Source organism: Lynx canadensis, chromosome B3 (assembly GCF_007474595.2).
Source record: "Lynx canadensis isolate LIC74 chromosome B3, mLynCan4.pri.v2, whole genome shotgun sequence".
Taxonomy (NCBI): Eukaryota; Metazoa; Chordata; class Mammalia; order Carnivora; family Felidae; genus Lynx; species Lynx canadensis.
This window is the reverse complement of record NC_044308.2, coordinates 16,906,002-16,932,509: the sequence shown is the minus strand read 5'-3', so window position 1 is coordinate 16,932,509 and position 26,508 is coordinate 16,906,002. Positions and strand designations below refer to the sequence as shown.

Sequence of the window (26,508 nt, the reverse complement as noted above, 5' to 3'; positions counted from 1 at the left end):
TAAAGTCAGTTAATTTTTTTTGAAAAAGAAGAAATGTGTTAGTTGGTCATTGGCTCTTAGATCAGGGAACAGGATGTGGGGTCTCACTTGGTCACTTTTTGTAGCTCAGGGACCCTCTGTCCAAGCTCACGCACCAGCCAGGCAGTCCTGGGTGTGAGTTCTGGCTCCAGTGTGGGGCTGTGTGACTCTGAATACAGTACTAACCCGCCTCAGCACCAGATTCCTTATGAGGGAAAGAGATCTAGATAGTACCTGAGGTGATTTGCGTCAAGCCCATATTGGTGTCAGGCCCCTGGGAGCAGTCAGTGCAGGATGATGCCTGGCTTGTCTTGCACCAGACTTCGGGGTGACATTCTTCTTCATGTCACGTGCCCCCTACGGCCATGTGTCAGGTACCTCTAGTGTCCTGCCCGGTCTCTGTTTTATCAGCCACAGATCAGCAAGAAGAACTAAACTTGTCTGCTCATTGTAATCACCCAGGGAGCTTCTTAAATTCCAGAACCAGGCTGCTGTTCTCCCCTAGACCAACTGAATCACCACTTCTGGGGGTGACACAGGGCATCGGTATTCCTGCACCCCCCTGCTTTTTTGAGGTATAACTGACCGATAAAATTGTATATCTTTAAAGTGTACAAGGTGAGGATTACATATGCATTGTGAAAGGATTCTCACCATCAAGACCATTAACACATCCATCACCCTATATAGTTATTTATTTGTCTTTGTTTTGGTGAGAAGGCTGGAGGTCTTCTCAGCAAATTTTGATCATGCAGTACAGTATAGCCACCATGGTATACACTAGATCCTCAGACCTTTCTTCATTTTATTTATTTATTTTTTAAATGTTTTTATTTATTTTTAAGACAGAGAGAGACAGAGCATGAGTGGGGATGGGGCGGAGAGAGAGGGAGACACAGAATCCGAAGCAGGCTCCAGGCTCTCAGCTGTCAGCACAGAGCCCGACGCGGGACTTGAACTCACAAGCCGCGAGATCATGACCCAAGCCGAAGTCGGACGCTCGACCGACTGAGCCATCCGGGCACCCCTGACCTTTCTTCATTTTATAACTGGAAGTTTGTACCCTTTTGCTAGCCTCTCCCCACTCCTGGCTCCCCCACCCCTCTGCCCAGGCCGTGGCAACCACCATTCTGCCATCTGTTTCTTGAGTTTGACATTTTATTTCAGATTCTACGTGTAAGTGACACCCTGCAGTTTTTGGCTTTCTGTAAGCTTTATCTGGCTTAATTTATTTAACACGATGACCTTCAGATTCATCCACATTGTCATACATGGCAGGATTTCCTTTTTTGTGACCGAATAGTATTTCATTATTGTGTGTAGGGGGATGAGACACACACGATGCACATATCATATTTTCTGCATCCGTTCGTCCATCAGCGGATACTTAGGTTGTCCCCGTATCTTGTCCATCGTGACTAGTGCTGCGGTGAACACGAGAGGGCAGCTATGTCTTTGAGATAATGATTTCATTTTCCTTGGGTGTAGATCGAGATGTGGGATTGATGATTCACATGGTGGTTCCAGTGTTAACTTCTGAGGAACCTTGGTGATGTTTTCCGTGGTGGCTGTGCCAGTTTGTATCCCCACCAACAGTGCGTGAGGGTTCCCTCTCCTTCACAGCCTGGCAACCCTTCCTGTCTTTTGTCTTGTGATTCTAGCCATTCAGACAGGTGTGGGGTGACGATTATCTCCTTGCGGCTTTGATTTGCGTTTCTCTGATGGCCTTGGGTATTTTTTTTTTCAACGTTTATTTATTTTTGGGACAGAGAGAGACAGAGCATGAACGGGGGAGGGGCAGAGAGAGAGGGAGACACAGAATCGGAAACAGGCTCCAGGCTCCGAGCCATCAGCCCAGAGCCTGACGCGGGGCTCGAACTCACGGACCGCGAGATCGTGACCTGGCTGAAGTCGGACGCTTAACCGACTGCGCCACCCCGGCGCCCTGGCCTTGGGTATTTTTAAAGCTCCCAGGCAAGTGCCACGTGCAGACGGGTTCAGGGACCGCCTCTCTTCATGTCTCAGCCTGGGTCTCCTGTCACCGCTGCCACTGCAGCCACCTGTGGGCTGTCCCAAGGCCCCACTTGTTGGGGGAGCCCCGAGGGAAGGGTCTTCTGCCTGCTCTGAGGCTGTGAGGGAGAGTGGGACGCCTGCTGAGCCCCAGCTGAAGCTTGGCCAGGGGTCAGCAGCCGAAGGACCACAGACCGGAACCCCTGGGGGACTTGCTGAGAACTCACCTGACTGGCCTTCCCTTCAGGGTTTCTGACTCAGCACATCTTTTTTAAATAAAAAAAATATATATGTATTTTTTAATGTTGGTTTATTTTTGAGAGAGAGTGTGAGTGGGAGAGGGGCAGAGAGAGAGGGAGACACAGAATCCCAAACAGGTTCCAGGCTCCGAGCTGTCAGCACAGAGCCCGACGCAGGGCTCGAACTCACGAACTCATGACCTGAGCTGAAGTCGGACGCTCAACCGACTGAGCCACCCAGGTGCCCCTCAGCACATCTTCTGACAAGTTCTTCTCCCGCGCCCCTGCTGCTGCTACTCTGCTGGGCCTGGAGCGCACCTGGGGAACCACTGGCCGGTTGAGCAAATCTGCGAATTAGGGAGGTGTGTTGTGGGAGGAAGGGCGCTCCTGAGGGTTGAAAGAGTATTTGCCTAAATACATTGCTGGGCTTGTGCCAAGTACACAGCCTTCTTTCTGGCTTTAATCATACATAGACTTTCTAAATCACGCGTAATTGCACATCCTTTAAGCTGCTTTTGACCGACTTTGGTTTTCTCCTTGCGGTGATTTTCCTTAAACTCCTGAAGGGCGGGCGGGTGGGGCAGGAGAGATTGTATTTCTTTTTCTAAAAAGGGGGCTTATTGGTTATTAGCAGAGTTGCCTTCTAAGTGCTGGGTTTTGTAAGCATTACTGTAAGAACCTCTTCAGCCGCCCCCCTGGGTTGAGGCAGGGGCTCTGCAGAGCCAAAGTGTGTGCACAGGCCGCCTGGTCACCTGTCATCAGTGCTGATCCACCCTAACCTCCCTTGACTCACCTGAGGCCACATGAGTGAGCAAGGATGTGGTCTGTCGTGTCACAGGCAAGTTCCCAGAGTGGTGGCTTGCTCGCTGCCTGGATGCGATTCTGCTGCAGAGGCTTCGTGGGACGCACATCTCAAACACCCGTGACCTTGAATGGTCTTTCTGGTGGGGTGGCTGGATTTGCGTTCCTGTCACACTCAGGTATGTGTCAAGCCTGCCGGTGATTCAGCACTGGACACAGGTGCTTAGGAAAATTCCTTACCGAAGGGCTTTCGGGATTTACAAGTTCTTGCTGTTTCTGTGACCTTGTGCGGTTTCTGGTTTCACAGAAGGCTTTGTTTCTCAGTTCTTGCTGCTGCGTTCAGCCTTGCCCTGTAATCACCGGGCGCCAGGGAGGGCTGCGGTCTGCTTCCCGGGGTGTGCTTAGATACCGCGTCAGCCCACGTGTGTCACCGCAGGGGTCGGGGGTCGGAGGGGCGGGGCGTTCTGAAGCATACTCAATTCCTAATCACGGCCTTCATTTGGATGTTGCACTTGTCCCAAATGCAGTCATTCCTTTGAGCTGCTCAGTGTGGTTTGTTTTCGGTGGACCATCCCTTAATTCACGTGACTCTGGAACTTAGGATAGTAGATGCACGCGCTTTCCAAGTTCAAAGTTTCAGGGCTGTTAGTTATAACCTTCCAAAGAAGGAAAAACATGCCTTGAATTCATTGCAGGGTTTGGGAGTTTGGCGAAGGTGGCGGGAGAGCGGGGCATAGCGGAGACCCTTATGAAGCAGTGTTGGTCAAGGACACAGCCTCATAGCCCGTGTCAGGAGGCTTTAGTGTCCTATCTGAGGAAGGAATGGTGGCCAGAGACGATTCTCAAGGGTGCAGGTGGTTCTGGCATTCCAGGCTGCATGTCAGTGATAGAGCAGCTAAGGAGTGGTGTATATTGTGGGAGCTCTCCAAAGTCATGGAGGACACTGTGGCCAGCACAGGGGCTAGGCAAGCAAATCCTGACAACGAATGGAGAGGCTAGCCTTTTAAGGAAGAGAGAAGAACACAGATGCAAGACAGAGCTGCAGATAGTCATGCTGGATGCGGAGAGAAGCAGCTTGGGGCCGCTGCATTATTTTTCCAAAAAGTCGCCTGTGTTCACTGCTAGGGTCCCACGCAGAGACTCTCACAGTAGGCTCTGGATGAATGGACTGGGGAACAGGGGAGAGGAAAGTAGCACCTCACAGTATTAAGACCCATGGATGCTATTTCCGAATGTGTGTGGGTTGGGGATGGGAGGGGTATTTTCAGTTATTGGGCACCTGTCACTACCAGGTGGGGCATTCAGCAGTGACAGTGCAGAGCTTAATGAGACCAGGGTCTAGACTAGTCTGTGGGAGGAAAAAAGAGCAGAGATGGTCAGTTATACCCCTGGCCTGTGAACACAAGCGGGGATCCGTGGGCAGCACCATCAGCTGTGCCTGAAGGCTGCTGGAGAGAGGTGTCTGCCAAGCTCACCGCCATGCTGCAACCACATCTTTGCTGTCCTCACTCCGGTAGGAAATGGAGAGGGTGTAAGATGGTTCAGTCTGTCTTTATCGACTTCCGTTTTATTATTTGGAAACCTGAGAGTGTGTGGATGCCTCTGCTCCTTTCTCATAATCCTTGACACAAAGCTGTGCACTTAGCTTATTAGTTTATGGTGTCTCATTTTATTCTGCATCATTCATGACCTGCACTCCTGGTGGCAGCCATCTTTCGATCCCACACCTCCACTTTACAGGTGAGAAGACTGAGGCCCCGACAGGGGCTGTGATTTATTTAGCCGAACGATGCAGACACCCACTGGGCACAGAGGCTCTTAGACTCTCTCAAGTCCAAAGGCTCCTTGACATTAGGAAGGACGCTTTCCAGGGGAGTGGGGGGGGGGGTGGCCCTGGGCTGGGTAGACGTACACTGGTCTCTGATTGGCCATGTGACTCTGGCCAGCTCCCCTCGACCCCTGAGTCTGTTCCTTTTAGTGGAGTAAGGAAGTGAGGCTGTTCTCGTCTGACCAACAGTGTTCCCTTGCACATCTGTCCCGCACGGAGCCAACTTCCCAGGGACCTAGCAAAAGCCCCCTAGCAGCCCTGCAGCGGGAGCTGCCGGAGTTGGATCTCGGGCAGCAACCTTTTCTGTGTGATTTTCAGTGACTGATCACTGTAGCATTGCTGTAAGTTACCATGTGGGTAGTTCTCTGTCTTTGGAAAACAATGGAAAAACCCACCAGGAGCCCCAAACCAGCTGTCTTTCTGCTGATGAACAGATAGCAAACCCTGAGGAGCAAAAGAGTAGTTCCTTGTAAGTGCTCTGGGAGTGCATAATACATTTTAAATAAGATTAAAAATTATGTATTATTCTTACATACTAACATCACTGTCAGATAATTGAGCGTGAGAGTATTCAGCGTCGTGTGCTAGGTACGAAGCAGTAACATCAGTTCAGTGTTCAGCACATCCACTTTGTTCAAGAACAATGTATTCAAGGTCAGCGTAGCTTGGCTGTGCTACAGAGGTCTGGAAATTCCCAGGAGAATAAGTTTTTTTGTGTGTTATGTAATCCAGCACAAGTGAATGATAGCAGCACCCCATGTTTAGTAATGACCTGTAAAATGTGGTGGGATCTAAAATTTAGCTTTTTAAAATTTTGACTGACTTAAAAAAAAAAAACACCTCTTAAGTTTAGGGTAGACTTTTGCTTACTTGATCTCATTCATTCAAGAAATAGTTACAGAGCACTGCTCTGTGCTAGGTACCAACACAAGCGCTTCAAAAATATTGATTTCTTTAACCCTCAATCTCATTAGGTACGTTATGGCCACGCCCATTTTACAGATGAAGAAACTGAGCCAGGGAGAGGTTGAAGTACGTTGCTCTAGTGACACAGCTAGTCAGAGGCCTTGACGACTTTGTAAGTGTCAGGTAACCACTCTGAGATTTTATCCCCTTGAGTGACACATCTCCCACTCTTGCCTGATGCGGAACTCTCATTTAAAAATACCAGCCCTTTCTCCGGAGTCCGACGCGGCAATAACGTCGCAGCGGGCTTGTTTATGGAGGAGGGAGACCTCCATGGTCACCGAGGCTGGGGCTACCGCAACTCTGGGAAGGACAGCCTTGCTTCCAGTAGAGGGAACACGTGAGCAGGCTGCCTGTCTGTCGGGAAGTCCTGACGGAGCAGAGGGGGGAGATGGACAGAGAGAGCCTGAGCGAAGAAAGGTCAGAGATGAGTTAATGAGCGGTGGAATTTTCCTTCCAGGCCTCAGTGGGCATGTCTGCATGGGGATCTGGAGTTCCTTGGGCTGTTGTGATCATTAAAAGGCTCACCGAGTCCTCTGGCTTGGGGATGTCCTGCTGTTGTGAGTCACCTGCACACAGCTTTATGGGGCTGTCCTCTGGAGAGCCTTGCCTCCCCACAGGACAGCCTCCAGACAGTGGGCTCTTTGCAGAGGACGCTCCTCCTACACTTTAACACCATCTATTCAAAGTTAGTGGCCAAGAATGGAGCCAGTGGGCATTTTTCTCTACGTCACAGCAGCAAAACATTCATATTTACTGAATATCTATCTTGGTGTGTCGGACACTATTCTAGGTGTTTCTGCAATGTATTATCAGACTTAATAATTCTGGATAGTGTAAGTTAATCCAGTAAATAAGACTGTAAGGTGAATATGGAGCCTACTTGATAGAACTCTTTTAAGTACCTTGAAGAGTTTCATAATTTCCTATTTACAGGTGAAATTAACATGCTAATTACAAATCATTCCTCACAATTCATTCAGGCAGGTTAGCTCCTGAAGGATCCCCTTAAGGTTCAGATGGATAACTTAATTGAATTGCTTAATATATTTGGAATTAATAACCCTGCGTTTCTCTTTAATTATATAATCTAGATAACAAGGAATAACTCTAATAGGACATGTGCAGGACGTATTTATGGAAAATGTACACTATCTTACTGATAAATACAGAAAAGAAGATTCAAATAAAATTAAATGTCATTTTTCCGGGATGGAAAGCTAGACGATTACCAATGTCACTCTTTCCCAAATGGATTTATAATTTAAATACAATTTTCCTGCTTCTACAGTTTGTTTGGACTTTGATAAAGTGATTCTAAAGTTTATCTTGAAGATTCATCAGGTGAGACACATTTTTAAATTTTTGGAAAAAAAGGAATAAATTGGGGTTGGTATGTAGGGGGCTAGTCTGATCACTTTCGCTAGAACTAAATTCCCCTGAAAATTACTAATGTTCCACTTCAGATTATACTTCAATCCATTAGAAGATTTTTACCTTTTATGGAGAACTACCAAGTAACTGGTACAGACTCTGCTTATAACATGTGGGAACCCAGTTTCTCGGTCTTCAGCTTAGATTTACTTCACTGAACTTTTGTAAGGTAGTACTTGGCTGTATTTTTACTGTTTATCAAATCCTTTCTGAATTGAAATGATGAGTTAATCGCTTTTAATCTGTGTTGGTAAATTAATAGTATAAACAAGATTGTGGAGCAAATATTTAAACCACTTGGAATTTTGCATATCTTGCAGATTTTACAGCTCCTATTTGCATATGCACGTCACATGTGCCTTATATGTGGAAGAGTGCCCCGTGCTCTCATTGCGCCAGGTGCACAGGCCATGTTGGGTCCCTTGCCTGTCTTTGTCAACTTGATGGATAATATGGACAACTTTGGGATATTGCAAAGGCAAGGGGGTCAAGTTCAGAATTTCTCAAACTCTGAAATGCGCAGAGCATCTTTTCATGCACTAGCCAAATGAAAGGTTGATCACTATATTCCCTTCCTGTGTCTGCTTTAACCCGCATGTTTCAAATCTATGGGAGCAAATAACTTTCCTGTTAAAACACAGGATTCCTGGAAAGACTGGAGTTTGAGAGCCCCTGATCTACTCACTTTTTAAAAAGGAACAATTCAGGGGTCCCTGGGTGGTTCAGTTGGTTGGGCAACTGACTTTGGCTTGGGTCATGATCTCACAGCTCGTGAGTTCGAGCCCCGCATCAGGCTCTGTGCTGACAGCTGGGAGCCTGGTACCTGCTTCGGATTCTGTGTGTCTCTCTCTCAAATAAATAAAACATTCAAAAAAAATTTTTTTAAAGAAGGAACAGTTCAGTGACAGATTTGGATTAAAACCTGAATCTGTGCTTTTGGGGATGATATGAAAGGAAGTAACTTTTTTTTTTAACTCAGTTGAATTATGTGGAAAATACATCTTATTTTTTTTAATGTTTTGAAATGTTTGTATTTGAGAGAGAGAGAGAGAGACAGTGCACAAGTGGGGGAGGGGCAGAGAGAGAGGGAGACACAGAATCTGAAGCAGGCTCCAGGCTCTGAGCTGTCAGCAGAGAGTCCAATGCAGGGCTTGAACCCACGAGCTGTGAGATCATGACTTGAGCCGAAGTTGGACACTTAACCAACTGAGCCACCCAGTTGCCCCTTAACACATGTTATTTTAATCAGAGTTGATAGACATCTAAATTTTTATGTGTTGTGATTGATTGGGTTTGGTTTTTTTCTTACAATAAGAATATATTTTTTTAAAGTTTATTTATTTTGAGACAGACAGAGAGAGAGAGAGAGAGAGAGAGAGAGAGATCAAGTAGGGGAGGGGCAGAGACAGAGGGAGAGAGAAAAAATCCCAGGCAGGCTCCGCACTGTCAGTGCAGAGCCCAGCTCAGGGCTTCAACTCACAAACTATGAGATCTTGACCTGAGCCAAAGTCTGATACTTAACCAACTGAGCCACCCAGGCGACCCAAGAATACCTTTTTCATTGTCTTTAGCATAAAGCCATTCCTCCTTCACCCATCCAATTCACCATCCCTTTCCCCTTCAAGTCTTTATTACAAATAACTTTGAAAACATTCCCTCATTTACATCATGTATGCACATATTCTAATCTGTAGTTTTAAACTATATAGTGTTAATGGGATCATTCTTTTGCATTGTTCTATACCTTTTTTCAGCTTAATAACTTACCTTAATTATTATTTATTCACTGTCAGTCCATATGGATCTACCTTGTTATTTTTAACCATTGCATAATGCTAGAATGATGGGCAAAATTTCTTTAATCATTCCAAATTAGGCAGTTAGATTGTTTTCAGTTTTTTAGTATTACAAATAACCCTGCCATAAACATGTCTTGGGTATGCATTCTTTTAGTTTAAAATAGTCTTGTTTCTTCAGAAAGTTACTCAATAATCGGCTCAGAAATTCTTTTGTGCTAATTACTGTGATTGCTTGTTTTTTGAGCTACCCCTTTAGTTTATTGTTTTCATAATATATAATCCTAAACTATTATAACTGAAATGGTCCTTTTGCTACAAATGCAATTTAGCTTAAAGATGGGATTTCTAAATAGAGGCTTAAAAATTAACCTCTTTGGAGCTGTGACTTCTTGATGAAGTGGTAATGCATGGACAGAATATGTTTTACATCTGGACGGCCTACATCAATCAGGAAATGATGTGATTTGCAAGAAGCCGTTTGTCTGCCTAGGCTGCTGGACGATTGCAAGTTAACTTACTTGTTGAAAGACTTTTTCCATTAAATTTTTTTTTATTTTGAGATAATTGTAGATTCACATGTGATTAGAAGAAATAACACAGAGAGCTCCCGTGCACACTTTCCCCAATAGTAATATTTTGTGAAACTGTGTTACAGCATCACAAGCAGGATATTGACATGGGTACAACCAAAATACAGAACGTTTTCCTCATACAAGGGTATCTCCTATTGCCCTTTTATAAGCTACTCCACTTCCCTCCCCCCCCCCCCCCCGCTCCCTCCTTAACCCGGGTTACAAGTATTCTCCTCTCCATCTCTAAAATGTTGTCATTTTAAGTATGTTCTTTAAATGGAATTATAATATGTAACTTTGGGGATTGGCTTTTTTCCCCCTCAGCCTAGTTTTCCAGATTCAGATTCATCCAGGCTGCTATATGTTCCTTTTTATTCCTGAATAGTATTCCATAGTAAGGATTTACCACTGTTTATTTAACTGTTCATCCCATGAAGAACATCTGGATTGTTTCCAGTTTTGGGCTGTTAAAAAAAAAGTTGCTATAAACATTCATGTATAGGTTTTTGCATGAATGTCAGTTTTTATTTCTCGGGGGAAAGTGCCCAGGAGTGCAATTGCTAGGTAATATACTAGATGCATATTTAATTTTTTAAGAAATTGCCAAACTATTTTCCATTTTACATAACTACCAGCAATGTGTGAATGACCCACCTTCTCCACATCCTTGCCAGCATTTGGTATCATCACTGTTTTTTATTTTAGCCTATTCTGATAGATATGGACTAATATCTCATCGTGGTTTTAATTTGCATTTCCCTGATGGCTGATGATGTTGAACACCTTTGCAGGTGTTTATTTGCTCTCTGTATATCCTCATTGGTGAAGCACCTATTCGTGTCTTTTGCTGATTTTCTGGTTGTGTTGTTTTTTTTTAATGTTGAATTTTCAGTGCTCTTTCATTGCAGAGACTAGTCCTTTGTTGGATATATGTTTTATAGACATGTTCTCCCAGTCTGTAGCTAGTCTTTTCATCTTTTTAATAAAGTCTTGTGCCAAGCAAAAGTTTGAAGTTTTATTGAATTTTGTTTAAGTTTTATTTATTTAAATTGGAAATTTTATCAGTTTTCCTTTTATGGTGTATGCTTTTGATGTCTAGCCTAAGAACTCTCCCTAGTGCTAGCCCCCAAAGATTTTCGTTTATTTTTTTTTTCCGAAAAGATTTATAGCGTTATGTTTTCTATATAAGTCCATGAGCCATTTTGAGTTAATTTTTTTATTAGGCATAAGACTTAGGTTGAAGTGTTTTTGTTTTTGTGTTTGCCTGGGGTTGTCTACTTCAGCATCATTTTTAGTTAAAGCTATCATTCCTACATCGAATCGCTTTGGCACCTGTGTCAAAAATTAGTCATGCCTATATTTGTGTGGGTCTATTCCGTTGATCTGCTGTTTCACACAGTTTTCGTTAGTGTAACTGAGTAGTAAATTTTGAAATCAGGTAAACTGATTCCTCCCACTTCATTCTTCTTTTTCGAAATTGTTTTAACTATTATAGTCCTTTGTCTTTCAGTGTAAATTTTTGAATAAACATGTCTGCGTTTTAAAATACCACACTGGCAGGGCACCTGGGTGGCTCAGTCGGTTAAGCACTAGGCTTCAGCTCAGCTCATGATCTCACGGTTTGTGGGTTCGAGCCCCACATTGGGCTCTATGCTGATGGCTCAGAGCCTGGAGCGTGCTTCAAATTCTGTATCTCGTTCTCTTTCTGCCCCTCCCCCACTTGTGCTCTGTCTCTCTCTGTCTCTCAAAAACAAATAAACATTAAATTTTTTTTTTTTTTTAAATACCACACTGGCATTTTGCTTAGGAATGGCAGTAAATCTGTATATAAGTTGTGCGGGGAGAATTGATATCTTGAGGAGGTTGAATCTTTTATTCTTTGAATATGGTGCCTCTCTGCTTCTTTTAGTTCGTCTTCGAATTCTTTCATGAGCATTTTGTAGTTTTCAACATACGTGTCCTGTATATGTTTGTTGGAGTTAATACCTAAGTATTTAGTTTGTTGTTGTTGTTGTTGTTGTTGTTCATTGCTAGTATATGAAGATACAACTTGTTGAACTCACTAGTTTTTTGGGATAATTTCTTAGGATTAAAAAAAAATTTTTTTTAATGTTTATTTTTGACAGAGAAAGACAGAGCTTGAGTGGGGGAGGGGCAGAGAGAGGGGGACACAGAATCCAAAGCAGGTTCCAGGCTCCGAGCTGTCAGCACAGAGCCCGATGCGGGGCTCGAACCCACAAACCGTAAGATCATGACCTGAGCTGAGGTCGGATGCTCAACCGACTGAACCACCCAGGCGCCCCTGAATTTCTCAGGATTTTATACATAAACAATGCCATCTGCAAATAAGGACAGTTTTATTTCTTTCTTTCCAATCTTTTTTTCTTGCCTTTCTTTTTCTTGCCTTATTGCAGTAGCTGAATAAGTGCAGCGATAGGAAACTTTCTTGCCTTGTTCATGATGTTAAGAAGGGTTTCCACGTTTGTTTGTTTTTTTAACTTTAAGCTGAAATGCAACCGTCTGTTTCTTAAAGATAAAGTGTAGTTCTGTTTCAAAACTTTTTCCTGTACTGGATAGTACCAACAACTGCCTTACCACCCTGTGATGGCATTTAATTTTAATCTAGTCTAAAGAAGTTCCTGTATGTTCAGGTGATGTAAACTCCTGTTGTTTTTATGAGGAACCACTTGGTGAATTTTGTGGAGCATACTGTTGCTATTTCCCCGAAAGTGCTTTTGTCACAAAGTCAGCTTATATAGGGGCGCCTGGGTGGCTCAGTCAGTTAAGCGTCCGACTTCAGCTCAGGTCATGATCTCGTGGTCTGTGAGTTCGAGTCCCGCGTTGGGCTCTGTGCTGACAGCTCAGAGCCTGGAGCCTGCTTCAGATTCTGTGTCTCCCTGTTTCTCTGCCCCTCCCCTGCTCATGCTCTGTCTCTCTCTGCCTCAAAAATAAATAAAAACATTAAAAACAAAGTCAGCTTATATATATTTAAACCTCTCTCTCTCTCAAACTCCTGCCTTCCTCCTAAGATAGAAGTTATTTACATACTGTGTGCACATACACTTTATGATTGGTCTGTCACAAACAGTATGGCATTTAAATTCAGTTTTTAGGTATAAAAAGTTTTTCTCCACCTTGGGGACTAGTTTATATATGGTGCAGAGATCTGGCATTCTTCTCATTGCAGTAAACAGAAGAGACCTAGGGGAATCCTGCCCCATTTGGGAGTATAGAATATGTGACAATCTTTTTTTTTTTTTTCCTTTTACTTCTAGAAAGAACAGTGTCAGGATGAGGTACCAACCTAGGTGATCAGAATTGGCCAAAATACTAATGATGTTATTGAGCTTTTTACACTAGTTTCACTCATACTTAATCCCCTGCTGTAGTTCGGGGTCTAATGTATAGACATCCTTACCTGAGTTTTTATAATTCTAAACATTTACCATTTGAAACTGAAAGTTTATAATGTGTCTAGTTTTTTGATGACTTGGATTAAACTGAAAAGAACACACGCGCACACACACACACGTGTGTGTGTGTGTGTGTGTGTGTGTGTGTGTGTGTGTGTGTGTTTGGAAAGGGGCAAGCAGTTAAACAGGGTAAGTAGTTCCTAGTTCCTGGTAGCTTGTAATTTTATGATTACAATCTTAAAACCCAGTTTTACAACTGAAATTTGCCTTGATTGGTTACTGTCTTCTGGTAATTAACCTCCAACTCATCAGCATGACATCTTGTTACAAGGAACTGAATCTAATTTTCTTATGTAAAGGCTGTTTTTGGAAACAGTACACTGTATATCTACTTTGTAGCAAGAATTGAATGTACCCAGGCAGGTACTTGCAGATTCTTTTTGAACTGTGAGTTTCTTCATCCTTCTTTCTGTCAGATGTTACAGTTTCCTATTCCACAGCAGCACATGAAAGTTGTGTATGTGCCCTGAATTTGGGAACATCAGGTAATAGCACAACTAGAATATAGTCACAGATTTCAGTGCTAGGTAATCCAGAGTTCAAAATAATGTCCTTACAGGGAAAGGGTGGCAAATTGTACATTTGGATACTAATTATAGGAGATGATGTTAATCAGTCCTATAGGGGTTTGGGATCCAACAGACTTTGTAGCTCCAAGGGCTTTTACAGAGCTTGACTGGAGACCTCGTCAGTACTATGGGAATAAATAAATGCCTTTCAAGGTATTTTGAGGATTGAATTAGATAATGTGAGTAAAGCAGTCTAGCCTGCTACGTTACACTATTAACGTTAATATTCAGCAACCTGTGTTGATTTCCCTTCTGCTGGCATGATCTGTGCCCCAGGCAGGAAGGGAAAGAGGCAGGAGATCTGACCATATGAGATGGCCAATAATGGATCTTTATGGTAAATCTGGAATCTGGGCATTGGGTTTCCTTCAAATAAAGCGCACCTCCGTGACCAGTCGCTGGGCTGGGTGTACTGACGTGTGGGTTGGCTGCCTAATCTAATCATGGCTGGTTTTTCAATTTACCCTAGTTCTCTTACTCTTCGGTCACTGTGCATGGTCCAGGGTCGCCCCAGAAATCCCAAGCACTTGTAGGCCTCGGCAAGTACAGCCTCCTTAAGCAGGCATCCGAAGCATGTTGCTGAGGTGTATGGATGAGTGTTAGATTTTTTAGCACGTGACCTAACTCGAGGTCTTATTCATTGCAGCCCAGTCCAGGTAACACCAGTTTAAGGCGAGGAGAACAGAGCCAGGTGAGGGCATCTTGAAGGTGCAACATGGTTTTTCCTTGGCTCATCTGACAAGACTGAGAATAATTGTCATTGTTGCAAATAGTTCTTACTCTGTGGTTTGTTAGCCATAGAGTTAAACATCTTTTTTATACCTCTCAACCTTTCTGAACAGATCTTGAAAGAAAGGTGCTCACTGAAGGGAAGCACCTTGGTCTTAGTGTGTGGGACCTGAGAACATGGGTGATCTCCATGGCGACTATTTTTTTTTTAATTTTTTTAATGTTTATTCATTTCTGAGAGATGGAGAGAGACAGAACATGAGTGGGGGAGGGTCAGAGAGAGAGGGAGACACAGAATCTGAAGCAGTCTCCAGGGTCTGAGCTGTCAGCAGAGAGCCCGACACAGAGCTCGAACTCACGGACCCTGAGATTATAACCTGAGCCAAAGTTGGATGCTTAACTGACTGAGCCACCCAGGCGCCCCTTTTTAATATGGTAAAAAAAAACACAAAACTCTCTCTCTTATTTGTGTTGGGGAAAAATAATCCAGATTTGTGTGTATATATCCACTCCTAGGGCCAGTTTAGAATGGTTTGGGGAAGGACGTTGTTCTCCGGCCAGGAACCAGGCCATTTCCCCGGTCACCAGATGATCAAGCAAGTGCCTGCACCATCGAAGGTCTGAGAGATGGGCCGTGAGAGTCACTTCTGAAATGTGACCCCTCTCCCTGCTTTTGTTGCCCTCCTAATCTTTTCCTAAGTCATGGAGAACTGATCCTGCCTGGAGCATTCCTTACCTTTCTCACCCACTTGAGGGTTGCTCAGAGCCTGGGTTCTGGATTGAAATGGCACTATTTCTGGTTGTTGATGACATTCCCTAAGCCTGCAGTGTGGTTTAAATATCCACAAGAGTGCCCGGGATCCGTCAGCACCCGTTAGTACGTGGTCATGAGACCTGGGGGTGGAGGGACCTGCGTAGGGTTTCCTTGTCCCAGCTCCTCAGCAAGGGGACTCCAGCTTGATGTGGATACACAGGTCTGTCTCCCATTTTCTGTCCTTTCCTTCATCTGTCTGGCTTGCGGAGCAGAATTAAGTCACTGTCCTCACCACTCCTTGCTGACCTGACATGGCTTGGGTAGAAAGTGCCCCCTCGGTGCTCCCAAATAAAACACCCTCAAACAAATGCAAATACTATTGCTCCCAAAACCACCCACCTCAAAATTGTGAAATTTTCAGGTTGACTAAATCCAAGAGAAGGTGAAGGAGTATGAGCAAATGCAAAATGGCTAGAAAGGTTTGCCTTTCACAATCCAAATTCAAAGCTTATATAGTTAAGTAGTCCCCCCCTCCCCACTGCCCACACACACCTTTAGTGGAACCCTTGAACCCTTAGAGGGTAGATATCAAATACACTCTATCTGTTGATCCTGAAAAAGATGACCACTCACCTTTACCCCAGGTACATCTGGTATGATCAGCTCAGGAGGAAAGAATTAGAATACTCAGCTAGTACTCTCTGGTAAGGGCATATCTCTGCTTTTTGAATAGGCTCCGTGTACTTTTTTGTACATGTGCCTGGAGGCCATTTGTGGCGCGAGAACATGTAATTTGATGAGGCCAGAAGGAGGCCAAAGAAAAACAGGAATGATTCTCAGGGCTGCATCTTTGTGAGGGACAGTGGGGTTCTCAGTTTGCACACTGGGCTTCATGACAGATTAGCCTCTGTATCCTCAGGTCACAGTCCGCTGATGGCTAGGGTATTTTTTTTCCTTCCGAGGTGTTTTCTTTTTGGTAATGGGATTGGTGATGGCTATACATTAGTGAAGAATGCTGGGGTGGCCTGCCCACACCCTTGCTGCATCAAGGGGCTTTGTGCGGAACAAATGTTTGATCCCCTCTCCGAATGGACACATCTTAATCTGAAAGCATCAGATTGTATGCCACTTCCAAAATCAGAAAGGAACGTGCCCACCGGCGTGGATTCCGTGGCTGCTCTCCTCCCAGGGTTCAGAGGAATGTTGAGGACCTGGAAGATGTTAGATGCGGAGGCACAGGCATTTTTCCTGGAGGGACAGTCCCTGAGTCAGGAGCTGGGGCCAGTGAAAGGTCAGAGGGAAGTTCCATTGTCTTCCACATCATGGTCTCTCTTCCTGTTCTCTGGGCCCTGTCACACTCTACGTGCTTTTCCTCGGAGGTGCTAGTGTCTGCCTACACGTAATGTACATCCCTTCCATTAAAGGATTTCTCAGGTATTTATCTAACGCAGGTCTCTCTCTGCAGAGACATCTTCTCCCTGGTTGCATGTACCTAATGATGTCGGCTTTGCAGTTTGTGTAACTCTGCAAACCGTCTGTTTACCGCGCGGCCTCACCCGGGGCTCCCTGAGGATGCTCCCGTGGCAGGGAGCCCTGACAGCTTGGGGAGGGTGGGGAGGGACTGTCCTCTTCCCTGCACTCCGGTAGGTAGGCCATCCAGCTCCGGGTGGGGGCTGGACGGAAGCAGCCCCAGTAATCTTTGCAGAAGACTCATTTTCTCTCTCCCCCTTTCCCCTTTCCTGGCTTGATATCTTCAAGGTTCAGGGCAAGGCAGTAGGCTTCGTGTTTACGGTCTGTGGTTTCTTAGCAGTTACCGCTGGCAGTTGAGTTGATTAAAGCAATTAAAGAATTTTTGTGCTCAGTAATCAGTTAAATATTATTTTTTTCTAGCTCTTAACTTAGAAATTAGTCTTACAGTGGCTCCTTGCTTGCTTGCTTGCTTTTTGCCTTCTACATTTGGGAAGGAAGACCGCGGCGGCGATCAAGGTGAACACGTGAGCTCGTAGCTTACTTTTTCCAGGTCACTTTCCTATTCATTTACCTTTCTGTAAAATGGAAAGACAAACAAGCAAACCCTTAAGGCTACCTCCGATCACGACTGCCAACTTTTTTCGTTGTGCGTAAGTAGTTATATTATTTCTAGGTTATGCCTTCTTTATTTATCTTTGAGAGAGAAAAAAAAAACCCTCGCGCTGTTTACAAGAACGCATTGTTCTAAGCTGTACAATTGCGTCTGTGACGCTTTTTTCCACTTGGAACCATGGGGGTGATAAGGTCGATGTCGGCTGGCCAGCCTTTTTTTTTTTTTAAGGCAGAAAACCATAATCTTAATTTATACCATGATCATTTTCATTATGTATATAGTGTATTTCTCGGGAAACCAGGTGTCACAATTCCAGATTCTGTGATTGACATCTCTTCCCCCCTTCCTCTGCCCACCACCTCCCTGCTCCTGACTTCTAGTCCTCTCCTTGGAGGAGGCCTTGTTCTCCCATTTGAATATTAACAATTCCATGCCTTACAAAGAAGGCGACATGTTTCTCAAATGTAATTTACATGCAACTGTGACTTTTGAAGTGGGCTTCTAAAATGATGCCATTGAACCTTTTCTATGGAGGAGGGGCTTTACAAATTGGATGGTGATCTTACAGTTTAATAAAGAACAAATAAACCAGGCTCTACAGGGCATGTGTTCTTAAATCCTGTGACCAGGGTGGGTAACCCCCGGGCTCTTTCATGCCCTAGGAGTGTTGTCTGCTTTGCGGGGGGGGGGGGGTGGTTCTGGAGGGAGATGATCAGAGTAGGGGCTCCTGGGGCCCAGAGGAAAAAGAAAGTTCAGACACTGAAAATAGCCCCGATTTGCTTTGGGTATACTCCATCTGCCAACATTTAATATCTGTGACTTAGCCAGAGGGAATGCGTATTAACTGTTGAGTTTCTGTGGCTTGCGTTCTGAGACTTTGCCCCCTGAGGAGGCTCTGTGACAGAACAGGTGGCTGTGTTCCACCTGGGTTGGGGCAGGCGCTGGGACAGGTGACAGAAGCAGAAAGCTTCGGCAGTGCAGGGGGCATCGTGCCTGGTTGGGGTTCCAGGTGGCCCAGCAGATCTGGCATCTTGGAGCATCATGTGTGGTGCAGTGCTGTGGGCCTGAGTACCAGGGGGTGAAAAATATAAAGTGAAGGGGGCACGTGGGTGAGCTGTGTCCTTGCCTAGAAAGGTCATCAGTCCTTTTGTTTAAAAGAAGCATGAGAAGGAGCCTCAAGGATCATTTCTCCCTCTGTCCTTCAAGGTGACACCTCTCCATAGGGCCTTGACAGACCTGCACAGAAGGCATCCTGACACGAGAAGCATATCTGAGGAAGCTTGTCTCAAATCCATTTTGCACCTTGCAAAGGGGCCGTGGTGCAGGGGGTGGAACAGTGTGGCAGAGTCCAGAGACCTGGGAAGAAGGCTGGTCCTGGAGTCTAGAGCCTCTGGGCCTTGCTGTTTTCATCAGCCCAGCAAAGCCTCTAGTCTCCCTGGTCTCTTCCCCCTGTAGGACCTTTCTGTCTTGGGCCATGAGGGCGTATATAAAAGTGGAGAAGCGTTAACTTCTTCCCCTTGCAGAGGTAAGGAGAAAAAACTATTTAGCAGCATTAAACCCAAATATAAAACTCCTACCATCATATAAAACCTATTTTTTTTCATTCCTTGTTGAATTATGTAGTCAGGCTAATCAAATGATGGAGTTTTCACTTACTTCCCTAAGTATGTGTATTCAACTCACTTACTTTGTAACGCTTAAAAGCAGAAAAGGATATTGGTAAACATGAAGAAAAAGAATCCTTTTCTTTTTCTTTTTTTTTTTTTTTTACCTCACCTCCCTCCCTTTTTTTAAAGTAGTCTCCACGCCCAGGTGGGGCTTGAATTCATGACCATGAGATTAAGAGTCATGTGCTCTACTGACTGAGCCAGTCAGACACCCCTTATTTTCTTTTTTTATATATTTTTAATGCTTATTTATTTTTGACAGAGAGAGAGAGCGCGTGAACAGGGGAGGGGCAGAGAGAGAGGGAGACACAGAATCGGAAGCAGGCTCCAGGCTCTGAGCTGTCAACACAGAGCCTGACGTGGGGCTGGAACTCAAGAACCGTGAGATCATGACTTCAGCTGAAGTCGGATGCTTAACCAACTGAGCCACCCAGGCGCCCCTTCTTTTTCATATTTTTTGATGTCCCCTAGTCAGATAACTCTGACTGCATGCAAAGTAAAACCATTCCTCAGTCTTCATTAGACTGAAGCTTTTTCCAGAACTTTTGTGAAAGTTTTGTAGCAGCAAGTTCACATTCAGATGGTTCAATGATGATGGGTTCTTGATTAGAAATTACTTAATGCCTAATGAACTGTTGACTAATAACGTTACAACACATTCTTTTAGTCCTTAAATCATATTCTTATGGTGCCAGGAAGGCCTTCTGGGTGTGGTTGCTTTTGTTATAAGCTGTTATGTTGTTTATCAAATGCAACAAATGTTACTCTGGTATCTCAAAAGACTTAAAGAAGCAACAACTAACTTGTTTTGTGTCTTTTCCTCTAACAATGTATTTTAATTCATTATTATTGACTATTAAACTTGCTAGGAGGTTTACTTTTTTTTCGTGTTAAATTTTACTCGTAAAAGCAGGAAGCCAAGAAGATTAGTGAACTATTCAAACAGATTAACATCCCTGTCTGTGACCACCTACCGTGTAACCACTTGTGGTCTGAAACAGGACAGTTTTCCAACCCAAAGTCCTAGTATCACAGATGGACAAGATCCTTTGCCATCTGATGAAAAGTAAAACGTATGGGTGAATCTTGGAAACAATATGCCAAGTGAAAGAAGCCAAGTCACAGAAGACCACATATTATATCTGATTCCATTTTAGTTTGTAAGTTGAAGAAAATGCTGTGTGACGGGGAAAGGCTGGGTGTATCTTAGTGAACAGAATTATAGTGCTAGAATGAGTTAAAATTCACAGGCACATGCGATACGGTTAATGATAATGCACAGTAATTTATTGTGTTGCATGGAAATGGTGCACAAAGAGAAGGTAGCATAGCACATTGCAGGTTCCTGCTATTTTACACAAACACAAATAGAAAGTTTCAGTGGGATAGTTCGGAGGGGGAGAAGCAGAAGAAGGAAAAGAGGGACGTTGGCAGAGTAGAAAATCTGCTCTAATACTCCCAGTACCTAATCTAGACTTAGATCCTCATCTAGCAGGGAGTGAAGTAGAAAGGGTTGGCTCGGGGTTTAAGGTTACTTCGCCACACCCCCCCCCCCCCCCCCCCCATTCCCTTTCTGTAGAACACTTGAATCAGATTGCCTTCCTAACATTTAGGTTTAAGGTGTGAATGGCGGATGGCTCTCTTCTGTCAGCATCGGCCTCCCGCACTTATTTACTGATTCAAAAGAGTGTTTAATTGGCAGACTCCAAATGAGTATAAATGTATTGAAGGTAAAATCTAAGCCTTCACATGGTAGCTGCTTAGTGTCAGGGAGAAGAGAAGGTGCCTGGTACCCACACAAATACCCATCATTCTATGAACTGAGCATTTATGAGATCTTGTCACATATCTTAGAGACAGGAGCATCCACAAATGAGATTTCTGAGTGAGATTCAGTCTTTGGAAATATGGAAGACAAGTTGGCAAAACCTTTCTAATTTTAAAATGTGCATTTTGATTTGATGTCTATTTGTTTGGAAAGAGGCTTTTAAAGCAAGAGCTATCAATGTGTGACCATTTTCATCAAAGGCTAAATTCTGGTGGGTAGATATTACCCAGGTTACCATACCAAGATCATTATGGCTGGTGCAGATTATGGGCTTTTTCATATGTGTGTGTGTGTGTGTGTGTGTGTGTGTGTGTGTGTGTGTGTGTGTATATTTTACACTATAACTCAGTCTTTTTTTTTTAATCTCCTTTGGTGGAGACAGGTGCAAGGCCAAACTCCCAAGGCCCAAGTTTTAAACAGTCATCATTCCTCTTAGTGATTAGATATTTCCTTGAATTTACTTTTTCTTTCAAGAAAGGTTTTGAATATTTTGTACTGATAGTCTGTGTCTAAACAAAAGAATTTTTTTCTTGTTCCATAAGAGTTGATATTTTGTCGGGGGTTGCTTCCTGTGAGAGTCCCAACACCGATCCAATTCAACAGGCTTTTGAACCGGATGTTTCTATGTGCTAAAACTCTGTAAACACGTGTAGCTTTGTCTACCATTGTATATCGCTGTATTGATTTTTTTTTCTTCCTGAAAAGCTCTAGCCTGTCTGTTCCATGCTGATACAAAGGCTGGCCTGTTCCCCGGGGCCACTGGAAGAGAACCTTCAGGGTGTGTGTGTGCTATTAGATATTATTGTTTGTGAAGTCACTCCAAATTCCCTTGCACTCCATCCTAAAATTCCATTAAGAGTTTAACGTTACGTGAAGTTTCTTTGTCAAAAAGAATAAATGTTTACTCAACAGATCCAGTTGTCAGTCACTGACAGATGTGAACATTAACACAGCAAAAACGTCTTCCTTTTAGGAGAGGAAAACGAGTACTTTAAAAAATCCTGTGTTGTCAATAAACGAATCCCATTTTAACAGCATTTTCAAACGTTTGTCATGAAAATGGAAGCCTTATAATGTTTCAGGGCTTATGGGAAGCCAGCTTATAGGAATCACAAGCTTCTGTTACTCTTATCACTATAGGAATAGGGCTGAGTTGTGATTTTCAAGTCACAGGCTCAAGTAACTCCCGATTTCGGCGGCCGTCACTACACGTTTCTTTTTAAAAAGAAAAGAGACTGTAAACCAGTACTCCTCTATGCTAAAACATAAGAAGCTAGACTGTTGCAATGACAGTTTAGATGTTGTTGTTTTTGATGGAAATATTAGTAAATATGTCAGATTATCCTTCGCTAAATATTTAGAGCTTCGAATGCATCTTCTGATGCATAATATTTTGTGAAGGAAATATCCCTGCCTCGAAACTCTTCCACTGCATTAACATCAGTCTACAATTTACATCCAGAGATCTGTAGGCAAAGGCTAATTTAAAAAAAATTTTTTTAATGTTTCTTTATTTTTGAGAGAGAGAGCGAGAGACAGAGCATGAGCAGGGGAGGGGCAGAGAGGGAGGGGGACACAGAATCCGAAGCAGGTTCCAGGCTCTGAGCCGTTAGCACATAGCCTGACGCAGGGCTCCAACTCATGAGCGGTTAGATCACGACCTGAGCCAAAGTCAGACGCTTAACCGACTGAGCCACCCAGGTGCCCCACAAAAGGCTACATTAAGAACTTTTATTTCAGCAAAGATGTAACTCTATCCTAATGAGGGAACACCCTGGAATCTTTGGAACCCATAAGTCTGGAGTGTTCAGAAAAACGTGCATGTTTATTTTTTCGCTAGGATTTTAAATAGCTTCACTTCTGCGAAAGGTCATGAAAGGAAGGTGATTTCAGGTGTAAAAGTTTGGTTTCTGAACTGAGCGAGGTGCACAATGGTGAGTTAATTACCCAGTCTCAGTACTTAGGTAATGGCCATGACAAGCATCCTATGCATTCCCTCCCGTCCAGAAAGGAAATGCTCTTGTGAAAATGCCAGTCTCCCGTGGGTTCAGCTTTGTAACCGAAAGACGTCGTTCAACAACTGTGGGTTTATAAAATGTCACACACCGAATATTTCTCTCTGGCTTATTTAGAGAAACCAGCCTGGACTTCTGTAGTTTTGGATTCATGGCCGTAGTTTTGGATTTTATTAGATGGCTCTCAGAGGTACTTTTCAGGTGGACATTGATTTCATGCCAGCTGTCTGAGATGATTTTCCCTAAAAATGGATGGGTATATAGGATACATTCTGTATCGGAGAGCAGATGTTATCTGCGGTGGTGCTCAGATTGATTATGTGTGAGGAGGGAAAGAGCAGAGATAGAGGGCAAAGGCCATACCTCCCACACAGCTCTGTTAACAGCCTAATGGTTCTCCAGGATGGGCCGGTTACTGTTTTTATTTACAAAACGGTCTTGGAAATCAATCAGTAAACAGACCGGCTCCATTAGAGGCATTCTGATGTGTCTCTGAAAAGTTCCGTTTCCCAAGGAATGTTCTCCAACACACATACACAAACCCTGTCCTTCACATACAGTGACCACAAACTTCTCTACTAACATTTGCTATCATTTGTGACAAAATCAGTCATGGGTTTCACAATGGAATAATTTCACAGCCCTTCATTTACAGTAGTCTGGGAGACCCTTAAAACACCAAGTGATCTTGATTGACTACAAACTCTCATCAGGAGATGGTTTTAGTATGTCTTTGAAGCAAGACTCCCCCCTCCTCTTGACCCCTCACCACGTCAACCCTGAGTGTTCAACCTTGTTTTATAGACGTCAGTATACGACGTACTGTGTAATCTTTGACCTTCTCCCTTCCCTTCCAAGCCACGACCTGACTGTTTATATGTTCGTGTTGCTATCAGTTTGGACCAGAAGTCATGAATCTTTCCTTGACCTTAACCTCACTGTGGGTCAGCCTAAGGAAGAATCTGGATCTGCTGACGGGTAAGCACTAAATTATGTGAAAAGTAATAACACTTAACCCTCAAGTCCACAGATAAAGTAAGTGGGAAAAAAAACTGAATATGATAGCAGTTGTAAATTATTTAGGGAATAGCTATAAGGTAAGTTTATATTTAACCAAAGTTTAGAAAAGCAGGTGAAAGACAGTGGGAAGGGGAGGACTCATTGAAACTCCCTTTAACTCACGTACCGCCATATTTTTCCTTTGTCCTCTAGGCTTGGTTAAATAATCGTGTATTTTACGTCTTAAAAAACATATGAACATATATTAGCAAATTAAATATTTAATGATATACAGATTATTATGTTAGCATTATGTGCTTCTTCAATTAATGAAGAAACTTTAAGAAGCACATTTTACATATGCTATTTCTTATAACCGTTTCTTCCAGATGGAACATGCCAGATATTTGGGGTAACCCCTTTCTTTGTATTGTCCACATTTTCTTCCTAAATAATACGAAGCACCTACTTAAATTACTTTTGGCAAATAAAATAACCAGCTCGGCATTGAGGTTTATAAGGTACTTCTGGAATATCTAAAATACTGAAGATACTGCACCTCTCAAGTTTGCTGCCCTGTGGACAGGCTGTGCTCCATTGGGTATCCCAGCAGCTGGATCAGTGCTCAGCACGGCCCTGCTCCATGAGCATGCCGAGCACAGAGGGAGGTGTCTCTGTAGAAGGAGAGTGGCCAACAGGAGACGTGAACTCTGTGACCAGACATCATGTTAGGTGCTGTGCTCGCAAGGGCGGGATCACCGAGTGTGCTGGCTGATTCGAGTAGACCTTTGTGACCCTCAGCGGGTCAGGAGTACTGTAAAGGTGCCTGGAGGAGAATGTGTGTATAGGCGGGGGGTGGGGGGCGGGGGGGAGGTGGTTTTGCTTGGGATTTGTTGTAAAAGCCCCAGCTGCTCACCTTTGGAAAAATTCCAGTCCTATCCAGAGAGTCACCTGCCAGGGATATCGCGGAAGCAGGACCTTGCTGGGCAAGCATTTCACTTCTTCAGTAAAAGCGTGCTGAATTTCTGACCTGTGCCAGGCACCCCTCTTCAGCTGAGAATCCTTGGGGGAACAGAAGGGACACAGATAGCGTGATCCTGCAATTTACATTGTAATGTGCACACTTTTGTCCGTCAAATAGTATAACTTCTCTACTGTGTCTTCACTTCCGTGGTCTTAGCTGCTGGGATCTCATCACTGGTAACTGGTGATTTCAATCTGGATTTCCCCACTTATGTTCTAACATATGATCTTACTTAATAATTAGGTCTTTTGTATATTTTCTCTCTCTGTCTCCCCTTACCACCCCCAACCCCGGCCACACACACACACACACACACACACACTGACGAGCATAACAAGGGCAGGTATCTTATCTTTCTTGTTTTCCTTACGATTGTCTCCTAAGCACCTAGACAGAGCGTCAGTTACCAAAGCTTCAGTAAATGTTTGCGGAATGTGTGTTCACACTGGATTTGTTTGAACACTCTCACTTACGAATCCTGTTGGAGTCCCGAGAGGGGACCTGTCTCTCAAAGCCACAGTCCTGGAGTGTCTTGGGTGGGTGAGTTTGCTTCCACTTTTTCTCTGGGGTGACTGAGATGGTCCCCCGCATTCTTCACAGACCTGCCCCCTCCCCTGTGCTGGGGCAGAGCCGCTGTGCCCACAGTCACGATCTGTGGCTCCTGGCTTTCTCCACAGTCACGACAGCAGCACCATTAAGCATCACACCTGCTTTCTCAGTGGCCTTGAGGGTAGTTTTTCCTCTTCAGGGAAGTCACCTGATGTCCTTGCTGGGTAGGAAACACGTCCGAGGCTTCGGGAACTTGGCGCTGGCCCCCGGGCTGTGGTTGTAGCCTGTTTTTGAGTGGCCGTCTCCCAGGCAGCTGTGATGACTGCTCTAAAGCCCGCTCAGGGAGAAGGGAAACCTGTCACCCTGTATTTGGACAGGTAGCACCACGCAGGGATCGTTGGCTGTGCAGAGTTGCGCATCTGTGGTGACAGATGTTGGGCTGTTATTTAGTAACTTAGATTTGTTTTCCTCTGTGCACAAGCCATCTCCAGAGCCTGAGTGCTTGCACCGGCCACCACAGAGAGCTGATCAGTAGGTGGGGTGTTTCCAGGTGCCCAGGGTGTTTCACTGAAACACTGGGGCAGGACAGAAAGAACCCTCTCCACCCCTCCCCTGGATCTGTGCTGTTAGTTTTTAATGAATGTCAGTATACATACCACCATCCATTCAGAAAGATGGGTCAAGTGCATCGTTGATGCTGTGGTAGCCACTGGGGGCACAGAGATGGACGAAGCCAGATCCCTAATTGGATAGAAGCATCCTAGTGACAGAACCAGACTGTAAACAAGCAAACATCAGATAGCAATGGAAGAACTGGTTTGGGCGGGGGGAGGGGGGGTTGGGGGGGAGCAGGGACTTTGGGCCGGGCTCTTGGAGGAGGCATTTCTGAGGAGGGGACGGTTGCTCTGAGACCAAAGCCAGAAGACATGGGTAGGGGTAGAAGACGAGCACGAGATGGAGGGGTGCCCAGGTGAGAAAGATCTTGGGGTTCGAGATCAAGGGCCATTTATTCACTCTACAAGTGTGCTTACTGAGCAACTGCCCTGGGCCAAATGCCGGTGTGGGATAGAGTGGTGGGCAAAACAAGGTCTCTCCTTCATGGAACTTTTGTGAAAGTGGGGATGGCAGGCGGGGGTTGGGCTGTGCTGGGG

General features: G+C 44.4%; 1 protein-coding gene across 2 annotated transcripts in view; it reads left to right on the top strand.

Moving 5' to 3' along the window:
• The window catches only part of IGF1R (insulin like growth factor 1 receptor), a 303,217-nt gene that overhangs the window by 118,827 nt on the left and 157,882 nt on the right, over positions 1-26,508 (top strand). The window contains exon 1 of one of the 2 annotated variants that reach the window (XM_030317482.1): positions 23,661-23,763. The exons of the other annotated variant lie outside the window; for it this stretch is intronic. Within the exon in view, the coding sequence (XP_030173342.1) occupies positions 23,697-23,763 (67 nt within the window). The 5' untranslated portion in view covers positions 23,661-23,696. Of the gene's footprint in view, positions 1-23,660; positions 23,764-26,508 lie in introns of those variants that run through there. 2 annotated transcript variants of the gene reach the window in all.